This window comes from Carettochelys insculpta, chromosome 8, assembly GCF_033958435.1.
Source record: "Carettochelys insculpta isolate YL-2023 chromosome 8, ASM3395843v1, whole genome shotgun sequence".
NCBI lineage: Eukaryota > Metazoa > Chordata > Testudines > Carettochelyidae > Carettochelys > Carettochelys insculpta.
The window spans coordinates 40,646,447-40,669,837 of record NC_134144.1 but is presented as its reverse complement, the minus strand read 5'-3'; the positions used below and the strand labels follow the sequence as shown (position 1 = coordinate 40,669,837).

General features: G+C 40.6%; 1 protein-coding gene across 3 annotated transcripts in view; it reads right to left on the bottom strand.

Annotated features, from left to right (window-relative positions):
• Positions 1-394: 394 nt before the first annotated feature.
• The window catches only part of COBLL1 (cordon-bleu WH2 repeat protein like 1), a 115,597-nt gene continuing 92,600 nt past the window's right edge, over positions 395-23,391 (bottom strand). For all 3 annotated transcript variants that reach the window (XM_075001608.1, XM_075001609.1, XM_075001610.1), the window contains exons 10-14: positions 19,402-19,660; positions 18,792-18,877; positions 9,728-11,325; positions 6,865-7,041; positions 395-2,083 (exon numbers count right to left, since the gene is read on the bottom strand). In XM_075001608.1, the coding sequence (XP_074857709.1) occupies positions 1,997-2,083; positions 6,865-7,041; positions 9,728-11,325; positions 18,792-18,877; positions 19,402-19,660 (2,207 nt within the window). In that variant the 3' untranslated portion in view covers positions 395-1,996. The remainder of the gene's footprint in view (positions 2,084-6,864; positions 7,042-9,727; positions 11,326-18,791; positions 18,878-19,401; positions 19,661-23,391) is intronic.

Here is a 23,391-nt window from a genome sequence, read left to right as displayed (position 1 = left end):
GCATTTAGGATTCGGTTGCAGATTTATAGCCTGCATAATTCAATACTGCTTGTTATAGCTATTCAGCTGAAATTTGTGTGGGCAGATAGATATACAGGGACAGATTTTCAAAAGATATTTGGGTGTCTGAAGATGCAGCCAGAACACACACATTTGATTCTTTACTCCCCTTGAACTCACTAGAAGTTAGATTATGGGTTTTTGAAATACCCAGTAGGTACTTAAATACCTTTTGAAAATCTGCTCCTTAGTCTATATTTAGCTCTTAAATATAACACCTTATCTTCAGAAATGTTGAGCCTGCAGCAGCTGCCTTTAACTCTAATAGGAACAGTTGGGTGAACCTGAAGATTAGGCCACTTACTGAGGTGTCTAAGAAAGACTTTAGGAACACAAGTTGAGCCACTCTTGAAATCTTGATCTCTCTCCTCTAATGAGGTGGCAAAATGGTCCAGCAATGAGTTGGTCTCTCTGGCTGAGCTCAGTTATTTTGGTTGTAACAGTGGCTTTAGGGGTAAAAGCAGAATGAGACAACAGTATTGTGTGAATAAATATTCATTGCTCTAATATTTTAGAACTATTGTTTACTAGACCTTTTTTAGGTTTTCAATGTTACAACTTTAATATAATTTTATTTGTGACCACTCCCATCCAGTGAAAGTAATGTACACTGACCCCAGATTATTGCACATAAACACAATGGCAGTATGCCATTCTTCAAAATAAACGTTCTTAAATGAGCAATTACAAAGCAATTTGTGCAACTGACATACCAGTGAACATCACAAATTGTTTACGTAGCACAAAATAAATTCTAATTAAAGACAAACTAAATACAATTACTTTTATTCAACCAAAACCCAACATGAAATATTTTAGAAAATGACAAATATTTACAATCCAGTTTCTTTTAATCACCATTATGATCACAAATGAACATGTTTTCTCCTAAAAATTATCTTGACAGAAAAGGCAAACTGATAAACACTACTCATTAGGCATTTTCTTTTTAGATAGTATTCTAGCTTTACCACTTTTCTATTTCAGTAGCAAATAATTATTCTATAGACTGTAGTAAAATGTACTTCCCCCCCAATTATTGTGCTGATTTAAGACTATAATAAACTGTATGAATAATTTCAAAGTATTTTAGATTTTCTTAGCTACAATTCAGGTGAGCACATTTCTATTTTCTTTCACTATCAAATTTCCAACTTTGCTTCTACATGTCAGTGAATTTTAAAAATTTATCTGGTACTTATTGCTTATCAGAATATTATGAGAAAGCATTTCATAAAAACTACTTGTTATAGAACAGAATGAGAAAAGCCAAACTGTATTAATGTAAAGAAAAATATTAAAATAGTATGAAAAACCTCAGATCATATTGGCCCTGATGCTTTGTTATGTTATTAGAAAAAAAAGTTAAGGAGATTAAAAGCCAAATATTGATTCCAATGCTTAGTTGTAGAAAGGAAAATATCTATTTTCTATGAAATTTTAAAGTGAGCTTCATTGAATACAGTTTCAATTTTCTGCTAATTACAATATTTAATTTAACAAGGTAACATTAAGGCAACAAGTGTCTGGTATATATTTAAACTTACAATTTGTTAGCATAACTATACAGTTACAAACAATCTGAAATTCTCAGACTTCTCTAAATCATTAGTAGTTTACAGCATGTTGTTACATGTCTAGTCTTAACAGTACAAAATGAAATTGATATTTGATTAATTTAAACAAAAACTCATCTGTACCACATCTTAAAGTTCTTAAGCAGCATCTTCAGCTTTTACAAAAAAAAGGAAGAACTGTATTATAAATTACATATTCTAATAAACCTTCCCAAGGAATCAGGAGATCCAGCATGAAATTCCTATATTTTAGTTCACAATGTAATGTACACTTGCATTTACATTTGCAAAAGAACTTGCAGTTAGCATTAAGTTGGCCTAGGCAATGGCAGTAAAGTGCAAAATATTTGGCGTTACATCTAATGGTTATGTTTTTCTTCTGTGGAAAATGAGCGACTGAGCTTGGATCTTCCATTCATGGATACAATAACTGAAGGAGCACCAACCTAGGAGAAAAGAGAGAAATGATTGTCCAATTTTAAAGAGAAAAGAGAAAAACTAAATAAAAATATTTGTCCAATTTTAAAGTGTTTTCTCTCTATTATTTTATTTTGGTACTAGCTTACAAAAAAGCACCAATAGTTTTGTTTTTTGAAGTTCAATCAAATTATAAATTGTATCTGTGCAATTCTAAATATCTTATATTTACTATTTCCATAGCACGTATGCTTTGGTGAGCTTTAAGAGTGAAACAACTCTTCAAACTGCACAATATGGTTATCAAGTGTGTCTGGAGCTCTGCTGTCACCTCAAAGAAAAGCAATCTTCTTTTAGTCAATTACCCAGATTCCATAATTCTTGTTTTAAATGTGTTCTGTGATACTGTGATGAATTTTTCATTAAGTAGGCAAAGATCTGCTAGGTGATAAACCTGTTAAATTAAGATGGCCTTTTTTCCCCAGCAGTACTGAATACCCCATCAACTCCAAATGAAGTCAGTGGGTGCTCAGTGATCCTGAAAGTCAGGCCCTAAGATTAGATACCACCGAAACGGTTCTGAAGAGGTTTTACCAGCACAAAGAAAATATTCTGAAGAGAGAAAAATTGTTTAAAAACCAACCTCATTTGACCCATTTAGGTTAGTAATTACTGAAGGCCCCATTCAACAGAAAAGATCCACAGCACAAAAGGCCACAGATCTTGGCTCGGCATACTGGCAAGTTATGAAGGAGGGAAAAAAAAAAAAAAAAGAGAGAGAGAGAGAGAGAGACTTGGCTAGCCATGATAGCATTTTTGTATGGTTTCCTGAATGTCCCTGTTACAGAGCTGAATCAGGGAGGGGGATGGCAAGCACCTGACAGACCTTTTACTCATTTCAATAGGACCATCTTCACTCACAGAACCAGATAATGGAAGATATGAATTAATTTGAAATGCTCTTCCCAAACTGGACCACGAACCGAATACTTACATTCTGCTACAAAGGTGTTTTATTTTTTCAGTGGTTACACTATGCATTGTTCTCACCTTTCACCTTGTAATTAAAACTATGCTTGACTTCATCAGCACAGCAGACTTAAAAATATAGCTGATGCCACACTTATCTCCCCATTTTATGCCACCTCCCCTTTGTTATACAGTGCAGCAATTAACATTTCATACAGTCAGTGTTTTAAGTGTCTCTACATTTAAACAAATGTCATAGAATTCTCACAGGCACCCATACTTCAGAATGCTTTATGTTCCTTCATTCACTTCTTCTAGTTCTCCATGAGAACACATCTTCTAACAAAGTCCATAAAGATGTTGTTTCATCTTTCCACTATTTCTGAAAAAACTTTCAAACAAACAGTTGTTCTCAAAAACTTATCTGATATTTTTCTGTCCTGTAGATTGTCAACTCAAGCAGGGAGCATCAACACTTCTCTACCGGTAAAAAACCTGGTCAAGGAAAGTACTACACATCAAAATTTTCTGTGACAGAGAGATATCTGTGCTAGTCTATATACTATCAAAACAAAAAAGCAGTCCAGTAACACTTCAAAGACTAACAAAATAATTTATTAGGTGATGAGCTTTTGAGGGACAGACCTGCTTCTTCAGATCATAGCCATACCAGAACAGACTCAATACTTAAGGCACAGAGAACCAAAAACAGTAATCAAGCTTGACAAATCAGAAAAATATTATCAAGGTGAGCAAATCTGAGAGTAGAGAGGCAGAAGTGGGAGGGGAATCAAGAATTAGATAAAGCCAAGTGTGCATAAGAGCCCCTATAATAACCTAGAAAATTCCCATCCCAGTTCAAGCCACGTGTTAAAATGTGTCAAATTTGAATATAAAAGATTGTTCAGCAGCCTCTCTTTCCAAACTGTTGTGAAAATTCCTCTTCAGTAAGACACAAGCTTTCAAGTCATTAACAGAATGGCCCACTCCATTGAACTGCTGACTTACATATTTGTGAATCAGGAGTGTTTTTATGTCAGTTTTGTGACCATTAATTCTTTGTCTAAGAGAGTTTGAAGTCTGTCCAATATACAAAGCATCTGGGCGTTGTTGGTACATGATGGCATATATGATGTTAGTTGAGGAACATGAGAATGTGCCCGTGATTCTGTGAATACCCTGGTTAGGTCCAGTGATGGTATCTCCAGAATAGATATGTGGACAAAGTTGGCCATGGGCCTTGTTGCAAGGAAAAGTTCTAAGACTGGTGTTTCTGCAGTATAGACAGTGGTTGTTGGTGAGAATCCTCCTAAGAATTTTCTCATAAATTTTCTGGAATGCCTGCTAACCTTTTACCAGCTTTCCATATATGTTTGATATGTTTCTTGAATTCTGAAACAGTCTTTATTTTATCAAATAACTTATCAGGTATTATGGCAAGTATTGCAAACATGTTTTACCATGTTATATTTTATACACTTTTTAAAATGCATTTTGTTTCAATATTGTTCAAAATAGAGATGTAATTCCCATTTAGTGAGTTAAATCATTAAACGACTGGTCAACCTGTTAAACCTATTAAACAGCTGGGGTGGGTGGGGAACCACCACAGATGGGGGGGCTGCTCTGGCCACACTGGAGTGCCCCCGCCTGTGGTGGTCCCATTGGGCTGGAGCAACCTTGGGCCTGAGGCACCAGCCCCTACTTGTTAAGATCCTTAGTTCACAATGCAATTATGTGTAGATAAAAACCACAATTATCAGTAACCTACATAATAAAACCCACACACGTGGTTTCTAGTGAATCAGTTAGATCCAACCATCATTAAATTGCCAAAAGATCCAACTTTTTTATTATGGATAATTTATAACTGGCTGACACCTGGTTCACTGCAATACAGCTTCTACTGTGCACCATCCTGACTACATACTGAACTGGCAAAGCAAGACTTCAGTCTCTGTAGGCAAAGTTGGGGGTGGGATGGGAAAGGACCAGCAAACTTGAAGATGGTATTCCAGTGCCAAAACTTTAGTTGAGATGGAGGTATTTCAAGTACCTAAAACAGTTGTTACAAGGAGAAGAGATAAAAATTATCCTCCTTAACATCTGATAAGCCCGTTGCGTCTTGTTCTACATTGCTGGGAGGGATGCTTAGATTGTATAAAGAGATGTGAATACTGCATAGAAAGTTTAGGCTGGATATTAGGAAAAGCTTCCTAAGCATCTTGGTGGTTAAGAATTGGAATAAATTGCCTAAGGATGCTGGGGAACCTGCATCATTGGAGCTTTTAACAGCAGGTTAAACAAACACCTGTCAGGGATGGTCTAGATGGTGTTTGGTCCTGCCATGAGTGCAGGAGACTGGACTTGATGACTACTCCAGGTTCCTTCTAGACCTATGGTTCCACAGAATCTAGTCTGTTTGGGTGCCAAAAAAGGAACCCACATTTTCCTGAGTTTGATTCTAAGGAATCAAAGATTTCTGTAAAATAATTGTTTAGGGATAGGGATTTTAGAGGGATTAGCTAGGTGAACAACAAAGCTCTTGATCTTCAAAAGAGACAGGATTTTGACGAAGTCATACTTGAGCATGCTGGTGGAAGACAAAAAACTGGATCTGAGGACAAATGAGAGTCAACTGAAGCCAGCATATTTGCAAATGTTTCTAATGAACAATACTTTTAAAAGTATATCTGTAAATATTATCTAATTGAAGGAAATACAGGTTGAACTATGGAATGATCCCTTAATAAAAGCACAGTATGTTTATACTGCAAAGTAAAAATTTAAACAGAATGTTCTTATGAGGCATCAGATTGTTCATGGTAACTATCAAAAACAACCATGCTTTAAGCAAGCCATTTGTCTCCAGTCATTTGAGTATTAAACAATAGATAAGACTAATTCATGTTTTAGTCTTCACATCACTGATTTTTTAAAGATTTCCATGTTTTCTAGTTATTAAAAAGCATTTACGAAGTATGTATCACTCTAATACCTCAGCCCACAAACAGAATGAATTATAACTACCCATTACTATTACTACTACTACTCAATCCTTGTACTCTGCATGAAGCACAGGTCATCTACAAGTCTCCTACACTTCACTCTGTCTTGGGACAAAACTTCTAGCTGGCTCCAGGAGTACCCCAGTTATTGTCCTTCAGTCTCAGTAGTATTTATTTAGTATTGTAATTTACATTGAAGGAATCATTTTACTTATGTATTGCTGCATTCTAGAAATAGGAAAATGTCAGCACTTGTTGCAGTGAGATGCATACTAAATTCTCTCCAGGATCACTGACTACTAAATTCTTGCAAACCCTACATGAAAAATGAGAACGCCAGCTAATGAAACTAAAAAGCAGACAAGTTTTAAAATATAAAAAGAATTGAGCATGATTGTAGTGTTGACAAACAATAGGAGATAAATCTTTACAACTCCTGGGTCTGCATGTGTACTGTTGGCAGAATGTTATAGTTGATTTTACTTCTTGTGTTTAAAACCATCTTTGTTCAGCAGAGAATTTAAAGAGATGACTATGTTTGAATGCTTTGCTCAGCAGAGAAATACCTAAACCTAAGCACATGTGTATGTGTTTTGCTGAAGTGGAACCTTAATATAAAATGTATTTCAGAAACAAAGTATTTTCTCTGTTTGGAAAAAAGTGACAATACAAACTTCCTGCATGTTCATTCATAATTCTGCTGTGGTACAATTCACATAACACCCATTTTCAGGAGACTCCCTTTTCATTCTTAGCCAAGAAGGATTTCTTTTAGGCATTAATTTGGTAATTTTGAAATAAGCACCATAAATTTGTTATCGATGTAATCTCACCCGTTTTAATCTGGCAGCAGCTTCTCCAGAGCGGATAGCAGCCATCAGACTCTGGTGGAGCTGTTCTGGGTCAGAGCTCTGCAATGTAACAACAGTTTCTCTCGCAAAGACAGACATTGGCTGGTCAGCTGAAGATTGCACCTTGCTATATTGTTCACTGACTGTACAGTTACTTTTCTATTAGGAAACAAAAAGAAAAAGCAGTTCATTGGTATGAGGTCATAAATGTATATTTGACACAGTGTGGCTAATTGTTGTGGCACTGAACCCTCATTCTGCATTTTACTTCATGCACAATTTCCAGGAATGGCTTTAAATTTGTACTTTCACTTTGCAAGTAAGTTAAACGTGATGTAATAGCATCCAATGAAGTGTGCCATGAAAGAGCACTTGAATCACACCAAATTATAAGACAGATAGGATTTAAGGAATCTTTTTTACTGTTAAAAATGGGGAATTTCTCCCCCAAATGTCTAACACTCTCCCTATAATCATCTTAGTAGTTTAATAATTTACTTCTATATCTGCAAGTTCCATAATAGGACTACAAATTCCTTAGGAAATAGACAGTTACTGCTTTCCCACAGGATGAATTGTGTAAGATTTTTCAGGAACTTTCAAACTCTTACATCTGAATTCTTGCTGTGAACTTAATTGCACAAAATATACAAAGGCTAGCTAGAGTTAGACTACTCCATAGTATGGATGCTCCTAACTAGCTGCTTGTTTGCTCCCCCAAATCTCAACCTTTACTTTATGTAAATATAGTTACTGTTCCAAAAGTATCTTTCAAAATGGGAACTGAATGCAACCGTTACAGAGATGTCTGCTTAAAGTGTGTAGATGAAACAATAAAACAAATTTATGAACTTGCCCATTCATCTTAAGAATTAAAAGACAATTATGATACTTCACGTGTCAACATTGAAAATATTTAATTGGTCACTGAAACGTGTCTAAAAAGACATGGAATGATAAGCTGCAAAATGCACTCTGAATGACAGCTCATTTTGAGGCAATAAATAGATGGATTTGGGAGAGAGAACCACTACTTCCTCCCTACCACTCAAAAGCACTCCAGTGCAAGATGCAGAAACAAGTCATTTGGGGAGACCAGTCCAGAAGCATGCATGATCCCACTTTGAATATCTGCACAACCTCCCTGTAGTGTTCAAAAGTGAACAGACATTATATAGAACAAACTTTTGCAGAGTTCTGCTAACTCAGGGGTGCTTAAGTAGGGTGCAATCCCCCTCCAGGGGGGAAGGAAGCAAAGAAATTTCATAAGAGAAGTGCAGCATGATAAGAACTGGGTCTGAGGCATATCCATTTAATTAGAAATGTTGAAATACGTAACTTTTTTAGTATGTGTATTCGCATTTATGTGCCAGTAAAGTTTTTACATCTGACAGATTTATTTCCTTACACATGCAGAAAAGGTTTGGTTTTGTTCCATATGAACATAACTGAAATTTCCATCAGTTTTGATTATATTAGACAGGTTGGCGGGTCCTGCTACTTGCAGAGATGAAAAATTGGGCCTGATATAAAAAGTTTACTCACCCCTGCACTGACTCTACTTTTGTAATTCAACTCCTGGATGCCAGTTAGGTTAAATACTGCTAATTTGTAGAACAGGTTGAACCTCTCTAATCCGTCATCCTGGGGACCTGAGATGAGAGAATTTGCTGGACCACAAGAGGTCAATGTTGTCTATCTGCATTTATCAACATTTCCACTGCTAGCTGGGTTATTAGAAGACATTTCAGGGTAAATTATAGCTAAATAATAGCACAGAACACCGAGAGCCAGGATGGGTGGCTGTAAACAAACTTTTTGGGATCACAGGAAACAGCCACACCCACGATAAGTGGTGATCCAACTCTGTAAAATCATTCTGGATTATGGATGTTGCTGGCCAAGTGAGTTCCAGATTAGAGAGATTCCATCTACAGTCATAGCAGAGGATAACCAGCTTCTTACCCACATCCTGTTACAATGTCCCTCAAACAAGATTAATCTGGGCCATCACTCAAAAATTATGTAAAACCTAGTTTTACATGATACTTTTGCTTTTTAAAAGAGTAAGAGTTGTAAATATGAAAATAGTTATGTATAGATTAAACCAGATCCAGTTAATTTTTCTTTCTTTCTAAGTTTAAGAGATGCTAATTACAGCAAGATAATTACTTCTCAGCATTTTCAATTCTTTACAAATCTTTCATTTAAAATAAATATGCTCTATAGACGGGGGGCTACATCTACACTACAGCAACCTTTCAAAAGAAGATCTTTCAGAAGATCTTCTTTCAAAAGAGTGTGCGCACCCACAGATGCACACAGAACACAGTTCTTTCGAAAGAACAGGCCAGGGATCGAAAAACCAGGTGCCATGAGTATTGCTCTTTCAGGAGGAAAAAAAAAAAAAAAAAAAAAGGCCCACAGAACTTGTACATGCATTTTCTTTCTAAATAAGCTTTCAAACAAAGGTGCTCTTCTGGGAAAGGGGGTGGAAGACCACCTTCGAAAGAAGTGCTACATTTTTTTGATTTAGTTTTGAAAAAACACTTTTTGTGTGTAGACGCTCTGCTGAATATTTCAAAAGAGCCCCTTCTTCGAAAAATATTTCAGAGTAACTTGCTACTGTAGATGTGACCAGTGCAAGACGTTAATTTTGCTTATGTTCCATTCAGATGTTGTACATGATGCTGTTACAGATAGCATGAAAACATACAGTGGTATGTTATTAATCCAAAGTCTACTAATATCTATTAACTATTTAAGGAAGGTACAGAATGCACCTCACTCTGTGAGATGTACAACAATGAATGTTCAAAATATTAAAATTTTGTAAAAATCTTACCTTATCCAACATACTGTGTTGCGAGCTTCCTGGTAAGGTCTGTAAAGAACCAATTTTTACATCTCCTGTGGCAGTTCCTGAGAATACTTCAACAGGAGATTCCTCTCTGGATGACTGGCTACTGATTGTACATTCTTTATTGAATGACTGTGATCTTCTGACTGCTGATGAGACAGCAAGAGCAAAGGGAGATGGCCTAGAACTGGAATATGGTTTTGGAACTGCAAAAGTTCTAAGAGTTCTTAAGTTCAATGTTGCAGGCTGAGAGGAGGGGAAACTCGGAGGTTTAGCAGTTTTGACCGAAGTGGAGATGTCATTTTTTCTCTCATTATCAACCTTTTCACCTACTTGAGCAGGGAAGTTAATTGTTTTAGGTAAAGGGAAAAAAGACTGATCCGGTGGTGTCAATTTTTTTTCTCTCTCTACATTTGTAACCTCACTTTGAGTAGGGCTAGTAGCAACACTGACACTTCTGGCAATTGCAGATGTTACGTAATGACCTGAAGCCCTTCTTTGCATCTGTAAGTAAAAAGAACTAGGTTTTACTGTGGGACTGTAAACACCTGATTTTTCTTGAGCCTCGGGTGAAGTATTGGTGTTACCTGAATTGACCACCAATGGAGTTATGCCATTGCCCATGTTGGGTTTCAGAGCTTCTGTATCTATTAGTTTACTTTCAGTGATAAGCCCACAGTCAGGAGAGACACTGTCAGTTCTATTAGTTTTGGGCAGCTGACCATTAAAATAGCAACCTGCTTTGGCACTTATACCTGACTCTGATGGACTTTTATTTTGCGAAACCCAAAGAATTTCGGTTTGCATTCCGAATTCTTTTGAATTCTCAGACTGTGGGGACATTTCCAAGGTGACTCCATTCTGATCCTGAAAATCTGACATAGTGTCTGACTGGCAGCCTTGCAATGTTTCCAAGGATTTTGGAGGTACTATTTTATAAGTAGTCATTCCGATTTTGGGAATGTATTCTCTCGTAATTTCATTAGAGGGTTTAGGTTTATATTCTTGTCTATAAAATGGGTAACCTTTAGTGGGAAAAGTAATTGGAATTTTTGGAGCTCTCTCTGATGAGGCAAGACCACTGTTGGCCTCATATATATTACTTTGATTGTGCATGGGAATTGCTTTGCTATTGGCAGCTTGTTGTCTCTGATGGGTGAATTCTGCTGAAACTACTACAGACTCTTGTCCTTTGTTAGACAGCTGCAAAGGTGTATGATCCATATCCAAATGCTGTTTGTGGGCTACTTCTTTGAAGGTGGATGACTCACAATCCTGAAGAACCATTTCATTTACTGTAGTCCTGGCAAAACTATCATCAGATGGAGCTGTCTGAATTGCAACATCCTGAGTTTTAACTATCTCCTGGTTAGTTTGATTCAGTTTCTGATGATGTACCCGGAGATTCATTTGAGGGTTATCCCGATTTGTAGAGGTGCCATTTTTATACTCTTGGCAGGTTGATGGGCTGTCAGCTTCAAGCTTATTTTTTTCTCTGTCATCTGCTGTATTAATTTCTCCCACCTTAGGTTGATTTTCTTTGTCTCCTGAAGTTGCAGAAAGGACTCTTTTGCCACTATGATCTTTAAAAGAAAAAAGGTTTTGGAACTAATATGAATATCAAACAGCTTGACTTTCTTGTTTAAATCAAGAAAAAACAGATACTCCCTTCCCTTTGCCACTACAAATCGTTCCTCAGAAAGAATACTACAAATATATTTTAGCTTAATTAGTAATGATAATTTTTCCAATTTAAAATTAAATGAAAAATGTTTTAAGACTACTCTGCACTGAGGCTATTGGTGTCATGGATAGACTAGGTGGCCAAGACTGTTTAGGGACCATTTAAAATATTAGGGTGGAAAGTGGGGGGAGGGGACCTCTGAATTTCATTCCATTAAATACAAGGCATAGCTCATGATCTATAAACTGTTAAGGGCTATTCAGGATTACATCCTGCAACTCATCTGATCCCTTGTCTCTGCTTATGGTGTACTCACTGTATTTCTTCATATAAAGAGATGATTTGCCAGATGTTTTTAGCATGCAGTTAAATACCTGAGCAATATAAGTATTGCAAATCTGTTTTCCCAAGAGTTTATTATAAAGTAGCCTGGTTAATATTTTGAGGATAGGAATTGCATTTAAAGCTTTGACTTAAAATTATTACTGTAAAATTAATTATTCTAAGATCAAATGATTTTAAATAAATGTCTCCCTGATGTGTGTTTGGGGCGGGGGGGAAAGAGGTTTGGAGCGGAGGTTTTTCTGGTAAAAAAACGAGCCAGTACTTAACTGGCTCCCTGCTCCCCACCCCCAGCTAATCCCATGATTGTGGCTGCTGAGGTGCCAGTTCTCAGTACCAGCAAGAACCAACACAAACCACCCCACCCCCACAGGTTTACTATATTAATATATAGCTTAAAATACTTGAATTATAGATAGAAAAAATGAAGTTGTATGGGTTAATATAAACAGATATATATCTGAATGAGTGCTACTATTTAACATTACTTGTTCCACTACAAGTATAAAATAATTGGTTGACGAAATCATGACAAACAGGTTCATGGGAAAAGAATTATCCCTTTATAGAATTTCGCAACAGACTTCGCTTCCCCTACAAACACCTAGGCTGTGTCTACACTAGCCAAAAACTTTGAAATGGCCATTTGAATGGCCATTTTGAAGTTTACTAATGAAGCAATGAAATACATATTCAGTGCCTCATTAGCATGCGGGCGGCTGCAGCACTTTGAAATTGATGCAGCTCATCCAGACGGGGCTCCTTTTCGAAAGGACCCGGGCAACTTCGAAATCCCCTTCGAATACCTGCTCATAGGAATAAGGGGACTTCGAAGTAGCCAAGGTCCTTTCGAAAAGGAGCCCCATCTGGACAAGCCACGTCAATTTCGAAGTGCCACAGCCGCCCGCATTCTAATGAGGTGCTGAATATGTATTTCAGCACTTCATTAGTAAACTTTGAAATGGCCATTTGCATGGCTATTTCGAAGTTTTTGGCTAGTGTAGACGTAGCCACATTTCCACAAACACATAGGCTACGTCTACACTAGCCCCAAACTTCGAAATGGCCATGCAAATGGCCATTTCGAAGTTTACTAATGAAACGTTGAAATGCATATTCAGTGCTTCATTAGCATGCAGGCAGCCACAGCGCTTCGAAATTGACGTGGCTCGCCGCCGCACGGCTCATCCAGGCAGGGCTCCTTTTTGAAAGGACCCCAACTACTTCGAAGTCCCCTTATTCCCATGAGCAGATGGGAATAAGGGGACTTCGAAGTAGGGAGGGTCCTTTCGAAATGGAGCCCCGTCTGGACGAGCCGCGTCAATTTCGAAACACCCCGGCCGCCCGCATGCTAATGAAGTGCTGAATATGCATTTCAACGCTTCATTAGTAAACTTCGAAATGGCCATTTGCATGGCCCTTTCGAAGTTTGGGGCTAGTGTAGACACGGCCCTAATGTCATAATGCAGTTTGTAATTAAAAAATAGATTTTGTTGCCATGCAGATTTGTCATAATTTGAAAAATTAACATGTTACAAAGCATTATTGGAATATTATTCGTTGTTTTATAACACTTTAAAGCAGCAACAGATTAAAATGGGAACAATAAAAGTTTACAATTGAATAGATTTTTTTCTTAGTTCCACAGTCAGATTCATTAAATGACTTACAAACAACTTGCAACTCAAATAAAAACAAACAGCAAACTGATCATTTTGGTCTTTTTCATGTTCTCTTCCTCATAAGGAAATAGTTAATGAATATTTGCAGAAGTGCACCAATGTTGTCTGTCGGATTCACAAAATGAATTCGTGACTGACAAAAGCTCTTCTGTATTCACAGAAGTGAGAGAAAATCTTTAACCATTTCAGAGAAACCAAACGTACTTCAGCAATCTCAGATGCATAACTGGCAATTACTTAAGTTCATAAAACCTCTGATTTTATCTAATCTACTGCAACTTACATCTGGAGTCTGACTCTGAAGAGGCCACTATGCGTTGATAAATCAACATTGTTCCAGATGAACAGTTCTTATGTATGTACATAGTGTGTGTGTGCGCGTACATACATGAAGCCACTATGAACAACTTTGTTAACAAATGAAGGATGATCCATCATGCATGTGTATAGTATAAACAGTCTAAAAGTAGAATTTACTATATGAATACAGGATAATCTTTGCATTAACACCTCAAACAAAATAAGATCAAATTCAGATTTATATTTAAAACATCCTAGCAATAGCAGCTTCTGCAACTAAAAATAATCCAACTGAAGAATTCAGTTAAACATAATGAGATGCTCTCATTATTGTATATTTCAAACGAGATGTATATCATTTCATCCGACACTATTAACCTTGAAATAAAACTTTTAATCAGGCCAAAAAATCCAGAAGTAGCTGATAAGGGGAGGAGAAAGGAGAATTTTCTCCTTGAATATTTTGCTCTTGCAATACAATTTGATTTAAAAAAAAAAATCCTGTTACTAAGTTAACATAATTCAGAAAAAAAATAATTTCTCTTTTAGTGACATTCTTCCACTGCACTTACCTGCTTTAACTCTACCACTCTGAGATTTTGGCACAGAAGATACAATCTAGCCAGTATATTTATTCTAAAAAAAAAAGCTTCCTTCAGAGACTACCAGTGCATTTTAATTGGTCGGTGAGTGCTATTAAGCAATGTGAGGAGAAGTCTACATCTGGAGACACACTGCAGGTAAATTACAGTCCAGCTACATCTACACTACAGCTATCTGTCCACAGAAGTCACTGTTGAAAGAGATCTTCCAATAAAGTTTCTGTTGACAGATCGTGTCCACACAGCAAAGGACACTGCCCGGCCACTTTGTCAACAGAACAGGCTCCAGAACCCTAGCAGACAGGGTCGCATGGCTGACAATCCCTTCTGGAAGCCTTGACCAGACATGCCTTTAAAGCCCCCCACCCCCAACCTATCCATGTTCCCTGCCCGCGTTTAGGCTTGCCCAACTCACTGAGAGACAACATAGCTACTGCAGGGCTCACAAGCTGTCCGTGACAGAGCTTGCTCTTTCCAGATAGCCATGGTGCCAGAGCAGCCCCCAGGCTTGCACTAGACCCACTCCCAGCTGCTTGTGCTGCAGCTCACCCTGATCATGGCCATTCTCCACCTCCTCTGGGAGGATGGGCCTGATGCAGTATCAAGGAGCATGCCCTTGGTGCCCCAGGGCCTCACCCACACCCATCCTAATGGGTGATCAGTCAGGTCTGGAGGTACCGCACCAGTGCCTCATCATGAGGCACTGGGACAACCAGCAGGGACTACAGAATTTCAGAATGAGAAAGGGCACCTTCCTGAAGCTCTGCGCCTGTCTTGCTCCCACCCTCTGCATACAGGACACCCAAATGCAGCCCACTGTTCCCCTGGATAAACAGGTAACCCGCGCCCTGTGGGAGCTTACCACCCTGAACAGCTACTACTCCATTGGGAACCTGTTCAGTGTGGGGAAGTCCACCATCAGGGCTGTCCTTATAGAGGTAAGGCATGGGGGGCGGAAACCCTTGGGGGTCAGGGATGGGAATGTAAGGGGTAGGTTCGGGGAGAATCCCTTCCCCAGGGGACCATGCCATCCCAACTCACGCAGACCTGCAGGCAGGGCAGAGACCTAATGAAGGGTGCCCAGAGAGCTGGGGGAATGGGCAGGAGGAGGACAGGGAGCCCGCTAGAGCCCAGGGCCTTCCTCAGTCACTGAGGTGTGTGTTTGGTCTCCTCCCCTTGCAGGTCGTGATGGCCATCAACTCCATCCTGCTCTGGAGAGTCATCTGAATCACAGACCTGGACACAGTCACGACTGTCTTTGCTGCCCTAGGCAAGTGTTTTGGGGCAAATTGATGGGACCCACATCCCCATCCATGCCCCACAACACAGAGCAGCCCAGTTCATCAACTCCAAGGGATATCATTCCATTGTGCTGCAGGCCCTAATCTACCATTGAGGACAGTTCCTCAACACGTATGTTGGGTGGTTGGGCCGGGCACACAACACTCATGTGTTCTGCAACTCCAGCCATGCCGGAGGATGGAGATGGGCACCTATGTCCCCTGCAGGGACCTGGCAATTAGGGATGTGCAGGTACCACTCTGCATCATGGAGGATGCAGACTACCCCCTTATGTCCTAGCTCATGAGCCCCTACACTGGCCACATGGACCCAACCCAGGACCTGTTAAGACCCACATAAACCAAGCATGGAACCAGGTTGAGTGTGCCTTCAGCTGCCTCGAGGCATGTTTTAGGTGCCTCCTCACATGTCTGGATATGGGGAAGCACATGTCCCCAGAGTACTGGCCACATGTTTTGCCCTGCACAACGTTGTGGAGGGGAGAGGGGTGGCCTTCCTACTGGGGTGGGGAGGCAGATGCCAGTCACAGCTACAAGCAGCCAGGCGCAGCTCCAGTCTGCCAAGCCCACAAGGATGGGCTGCAGATCCAGGAGGCTCTATGGAAGAGCTTTTCACAAGGACCCCAGTAACTCCCCAGGTCACCCCTGTTGACCCCTGCATGACCCCTCTCTTCACCTACTCACCTCTCCCAGAACCTTCCCCAATAAAGAGGAACACAGGGGTAGTGATCAACTTGTTTACTAAAAAAATGTGAACATACGGAAAATAAACATTGTTGAAAACAATATTTACATTGTGTAAGGATACAACTATATACAGCATGGGATGGTTTGCGGGGGGGCGGGGGGCATCAGTCCAGGGAGGCGGTGGAGGGCTGCAACCCAGCAAGGGATCGGGACCCCAAGCAGCATTGGTCTCGGGACCCCCATTGTGGCTGGCTTGAAGCAGGTAATGGGGAGGTACACAGGTGGGAGGGGGGCTACAGCAGGGTCTGGTTTGGCAGGGGGAGCTGGGGGGCCTGGAGAGCAGGGGCCAGCAGCTGCAGCATACCTGGGGCCAGGGATGGTGGATGAGCAGAGGGCAGCAGGGGGAACAGGGGCAGCAGCCATGGTGTCTGGGTCAACAGGGCCTGCCAAATGGTGGCAACGGCATTGAAGCAGGCTATGAATTGGGCCCGGGCCCACGCCCACATTTGCCACTCCCGTTCCCATGCCCACCACTCCTGTTCATCCCACAGCCACCACTCCAGGAGGTCAGTGAGCCTCCAGAGGACTGCAGTGTGGTCATGTAGGGGGTCCTCATCAGGCAAGCAACTGCCTCTCCATGCATAGGTCCACCCCCATGGTGGTGGGATGCTGGCTTACTCTAGGTCTGGTTCTAGGCTGGCTTGCTTCAGTTCCAGGATGGAGCTGACTGGCCCTGGTTGGGAGATGTGGATGGCCTGGCCCTTGGAAGGTGCAGCTCTAAGGATGAGAAGAAGGAGAGATGGTGAGTCATTCCTTCAGCAGAGCCCTTAAGGAACTGCCCCCCGCCACCCATTCGCCGTGAGCAGCAGCCACCAACCCCCAGGCCAAGGGATGGGCATGTCCTGGGAGCACAGGCATGCTCTGCACAGCGGGCCCTGCCACCTTGGGGACCGGGCTGACTGTTTTACACCCCCGATGGGACAGGGGGTCAAGGGGGATGGTGTCAGCCACACAGAGAGGTTCCTTCATGGGGATGGGTGGGCCTCTCACACCTGTGCACCCCATGGTGCTGTTTGTGGGAGTGGGTGTTGATACCTGCCTGCAGGCATGCCCACATGCCAAGAACTGCACTCCTCAGTGGTATGTCCAGAGTTGGGCCATCACCCATGCAGATGACCTGCTTCTGGCCATGGCAGAACCTGGCGGGCCACCCCTCCCCCAGGGCCTAGGGGTTGTCTGGCCTCCCGTGAGGTTGGCAGCAGGCTGGCGCCCATGCCTGGGGGCTGCCTGCTGGGTCCAGGTGGGACACACTGCACTGCACATAGTTGCATGTGGTGGGACCACAGAGTGAGTTCCTGCCCAAGCCAGCCTGTTGAGCTTTGCTGCACACCCAGTCTATGCCTACTCCCCTACATTCCCTGGAGTGTGTGGGGTACTTACCAGAGGGTCCCTCAAAGAGGTCCAGGGATGCCCTGGACATGGCTTGTGTAGAGGGGTACAAGTCCAGGGTGATCACCAACATGTCCTTGCTAGGCCTGGATCCCGTGTCCAGGCCGGTTGGGTACCAGGCTGCTGTCGCTCCTCCTCTGGCTCTGGTGCAGGGGCCTTGTTGGCCATGTCCACAGCAGTGGTCAGGGGAGAGCAGTCTTCACCCCTCAGGAACCAGTGGAGCTCCTGCAAGTTGTGGCAGTTGCAGGTCCTGCCTCTGACTTCTGGTGACTGTCCTGGGTGTAGGTGTACCTCAACTCTTATCTTCACCTGCACTGCTCCATGATGCGGTTGGGGTGGCTCTGTCCGTGAGGCTGGTGACCAACTGGGCATATGCCAGGGCATTGAGCCTCTTTGTGGAGGGCTCCAATAGAATGTCCTCCTCAGCTCAGAGACTGAGGAGGTCCTTGATGTCTGACCCATTCCAAGAAGGGGCCTGGCATTTTGTGCTCCACAGGGTATCTGGCACCCCCACCCCATGGCTCCCTGGATTTCCCTGGGGGTGGGGTCACAGGGCAGCTGGCTTATGACCATCAGTGTGGAATCAGGTGTAGGGAATGGCTGTGAAGGCATGTTGCACAGCAGCTCGTAGCTTTCCTATTTGCATGCTCTCAGCTTCTAATCATGAGATTTCTGGGGCTCCCTACACCTGGCCAGGGGCACGGAGCATAGAGCTGAGATTGTGTGGACACTACATCTCCTGGGGGCAGCTGGCCAATGCCACAGAGGACATATTTGTCAGAGGGCTCCCCCCGCCCCCGAGGAACATCCACACTGCCTTTCTGCTGAGGAAGGCATTCTCCCTTGTGGGGACAGGCAGAAGTCAGTCAACAAAAGTGCTGGGTTCTGTCGATATACTGTCCAAGTGGTTTGAGATACCTTTGAGTATGAAAGTTCTGTTAACTTGGAAACAAGTTTCTCCTGAACTTTGGTTACATATAATAAAAAAGTAGAATCACTTACCATAATTTTTGTCTGGATCCAATTTTCCTAACTTCTTGCCATTTTCCAATGTAATTTGTTCATTGTCTACCTTATTGTGTGGTCCTCTGCAAAACACAATACAGCACATTATGTGTGCTGATCTCACTCATTTCAGAAAACACATATAAAAGATGTACAAGAACTGGCAATGTCCTCCAAAGACAGATGGAGAAAAATAATCAAATCTTTCTGCCAAACTGAAAAAATTCAGAGATGGTTAAAAAAAAAATGGAGAAATGCAGCTATGATACTTTACCCACACCTTCCCGCCCATGCATATATGGTTTCTCTTTAGTGCAACAGTAGATGCATTTTTTTTTCAATTCCCTCCCTCAATGTATAGCCCCTGAGCAATTTCTGCAAGTCAATGACCACACAACTTAGAGTGAAACCACTTAAGAGGTGTGCAGGATACCACAAAATCATGCTCAAAGAGTTAATTCTTTCATTGATGTAAAAAATAAGCAGCTATGTAATTTTCTGGATGTTGACTATTTCATTTTTCTTATGCTTTTTAAAAAAACCTACAATAAAAAAAGCAGCATTCGTGGTTTATTTGTTCTCTTTTTTTTCTTAGAGGAGCACTTACTTGCCATCTGTGCTCATATTTTCTTGGTTTTCTTCCTTGGTACTTTGAGAGTTATCTACAGTATCGCCACCAAGAATTGAACTTGATGAAATGGAATCATTTTTTTCAGTATCTAGTGGTACATCAGCAGAAGTGAAGGAGGAAGAAACCTCTTGTGTCATAAGAGCACTATCTGCACTTTCACTTTCTTCTTTGTGTTGTATGTTCTTCTCCTCCTTCTCATTGATCTCTTCCAGTCTATATTCAGAGCAAATTCCAGCTGCATTCATAGAACAATCAGCCAGAGAGTGTAAACATAAATGGTCAAAGCAAGTCAAACATTTACAATTAAAATAATAAACTGAAGAAAAATTTCTAAAGAAGTCTGATGAAACAAGTCTGATTCAAAATTCGAAAACTTTAATTGCTACAAGATTTACTATATATTGTAGAAGCTAGATTATACAGCATCCCTAGGGAACAGGGGTTGCTGGATAATCACATTTTCCAGTTAGTCAGTCAAACTGGTCCTGCTCAGCTGACCCTGGTGAGGGGCTGGCACCGCTTCCAAGGGCTGTGGGGGCTAAGTACTGGTTACCCAGCGGGGAGGACCACCCTTACAGCAGCTGCCCCCCAGCAGGTGGGCTAGCCCTGAGTACCAGTTAACAGAATGTGCCAGATCACATGGCTTTTATTGTAGTCCTTACAAATTTCTATGACCCATTTAATAGGAGTCTGTGAATGTCACAGAGAAGCTTAATTTAATATGAATATTGGCTTACTTGTTTACAAATCTGCACGTTTTAGCAATAAAAATAGTTCTAGAAAATATTAATTGTATGGTCATCCGATCTCTATATTTTTCTGATGAATCACTCAAATTCATTTTAAAAAGAATATATGGCCTTTTAGATCAAAAGCAGTATGTCCAGCAGTTTAAGAGTAGGTACAAAATCCAATCCTAGTCCGAGATCAGGGGGTGATTTGCCATATATTATCAAGGAACCTATTCAACAGTTATCAAAACTTCACTGGAATGCCTTGGTTTAAATAAAAAATTAGCTAATAGAGTACTCTGATATCTAGCATATAAGGCTTATGTAAAAATATACTTCAACAAATAGATTAAATGCATTTTAAAATGTCACAGTATTTCAAATGAAATGTAATTCAACTAAAATATCTATCGTTTTTTACCCTAAAATATCATACAAGGCATATTCAAATGCTTAAGGCTGAATTCAATTACCTTCTCCAAAGTGAGTGTCTTAACCAGCAAGTGGCTGGGTGGAAGAGAAGTACCCAGTACTGCCAACATGTGAATCTAACCTACATTGCTAGCATTTCTTTTTGCTGAAAAAAATTACGACAATGCCGTTGACTTGAATCTGCATATTTCATAGGAATAAAGTTTTGCCCAATTTTTTTGCCCAGTTCTACTCCTAAATTCAAGCTTAGAGACCTAATCTCTAGAGGTGCTAAATGCCCATGGGACCCACTGAGTTCCTACCACAAACCTTCCTACAATCAGATGGCAATTGCTTTAAACACAATAATAAACTTACAAATAGCTGGCTGGTTGTGTTGCTGCTGGTATTCTTATTCAAAAGGTATTAGGCTATGCCTTGGAAATTTAGGAAAACAGTGGAATAAATATTCTGGAAGAGCTATTTTTGTTACATCTCCCCTACCGCCTCTCCCATGTGTGCACACATTCATTCCAGTAAAGCTATTTTGGTAATTCACAAATAGAGACTCTCACTAAATAAAAAGCCTATAAGAACGGTTACAAAATAGCAGCTGGGAGCTAAAGGGGAAGTAACTGGTGGTGGAAAAAGTGAATGACATGGATCCTGGCACATGTCTTTCTAAAAGATAAAGGAGAAATCAAATTGCCCTTTTCCAACTAGCAGACTAACAGTAATACAGCGTGGACCGAATGTTAGTTAGTATTACACAATTCCGCAAAGACTGAGGAAAAAGCTCAAATCCAGAACAGCAGTTTAAGTCACAACTCATAAGAAGAAACTCAAAAGTGGAAACACAAAATTTTAAAGTAGGTTTAGAACTATAACTTCAATCACTTGATGCATTAATATAACTTGTGGCCTAAAAATAAATCCATGAAGGTTAAACAGGCATATTCTGCTATTCTATAGGTTTTTAGAACACCAGATGTCTTTCCAGTAGCTCAGTAATCACCTTGTTTAATTTCTGTGATGTGTGGATTCTCCTCTCCCAAAAGAGAGAGTGACGTCTGCAGCATAGCTTTTTATTTTGGTGGGAAATCTCTTTAGCTGGTGACTTCAAAAAAGGCTACATTATTATGTTAGCGAAGACAAGGCGAAGGAAGTTCTCCTTGCACATCAAACAAAAAAGTGGAGAGGTTTGTGATCAGTCTCATTTCTAGCAGAAACTTATTCCATAGTTTTGGGACAGCCCCAGGAAAGGTATACGCAATACTGCTATGTGAGAGCTTAGTGTCAGCAAGGAATTCAGGCACACTCCTGAACTATAGGCTGAACTGACGCAGGTCATGGTGTGTACTTTGAACCAAAAGGAGAACACGCCGTAAAAGCAAACTTGCTTTGGTCTACTCATGACCATGAACTCTTCTCCCCCATTTTTGCTCCAACTGAGCTTCAATTTTCTTTTCTTTTTTTTTTTTTTGTGAGGCAGGGGAAGAATCCATGAGCTGATTTCATCGAAGCAGTGAGTCATCTTGGTAGCCACACAACAGCTGTATATAGCAAAAAATGAGTAGAGAGCTGTGTTATGTTTTCACAGTTATAGCCAGACATTCCTGCTGGCTGAAGGATCAGCTCATGTTTTCTGACTTTGTTCCAAATGTCTGGTTTTCTAGTTTTAATTTATGGTATTGAAAGATGATATTTTGTATAAAACTTTAAGCCAACCCTTTTAAAACAAACTGTTTATGTAACACATGCTATCTCTACACTATAACCTAGTGGTGTGATTCTTCTGCTCATGGATACATACTCGCAGAAGCTTGATGAGAGCTAGTACAAGTATCAATAGCAGTACAGGCACAGTGGCAAGGGCCGGAGAAGTACAGCTGAGCCATGCTCAATTTCAAACCAGTTTATACTCAGCACAGTGCAAGATAGCAATGGTATATTACAATTTATACTTGTGTTACTCTTGTGATGTGTATGTGTACATGGACTGGGTGGAGAAAAATATCACACTCCTAGCTCATAACCATACACATCACACAAACTGCATACATATACACATGTATGCACTAGGCATAAAAAGACACTCCACTCCCTCCCTCCAATTGAAGATTATCAGAAAAGCAACAAGGTGCTTAAAAATGTATTTGTGCAAGTATATATATCATTCACCAGAGCAAAAAGAACGGTGTTTAAAGTATTAGCAGTCTGTTGAATTAAAATGTGCCTAAAGAGTTTTTAGTTGGTAAATAACTCCTTTGGAGACATTGCTGTTAAATGGATCAATAAGGCTGTGTCTATATTAGCTCCCAACTTCGAAGGGAGCATGGTAAGTAGGGTGTCGGGAGATTACTAATGAAGTGCTGCGGTGCATATGCAGCACTTCATTAATCTAATTCTCCCCCACAGCAACTTACAAGCGGCAGACTTCAAAATGCCAGCTTGCATGTAGCTGTGGCTTAAGAGTAGCATTTAAATAGTGGATAATAGCAGCCTCACATCTCTAAGAGTGATTATGCTCACAAGAATCAGTGATAGAGAATTACAAACTCTCATCATCCACCTATTATAGGTCTGTCACTCACTCTAGTCTCAGTCTTAGGCAACTGACCTCATGGATCCCCAGTTCCTTGGAGACTTTCCTGTGCATTGAGTCAATAAGATGAAATTTCACAAGTAGCAATTTTTTTTAAAAAATGCTTAAAATTGTAGGAAACATGCAATTAATTATCTATATGCATTAATTCAACTCTTCTTTCATAAACCACACCAGTTTCATTAGACTATGTACGGCAGGGTACTAAAAAACATTCAG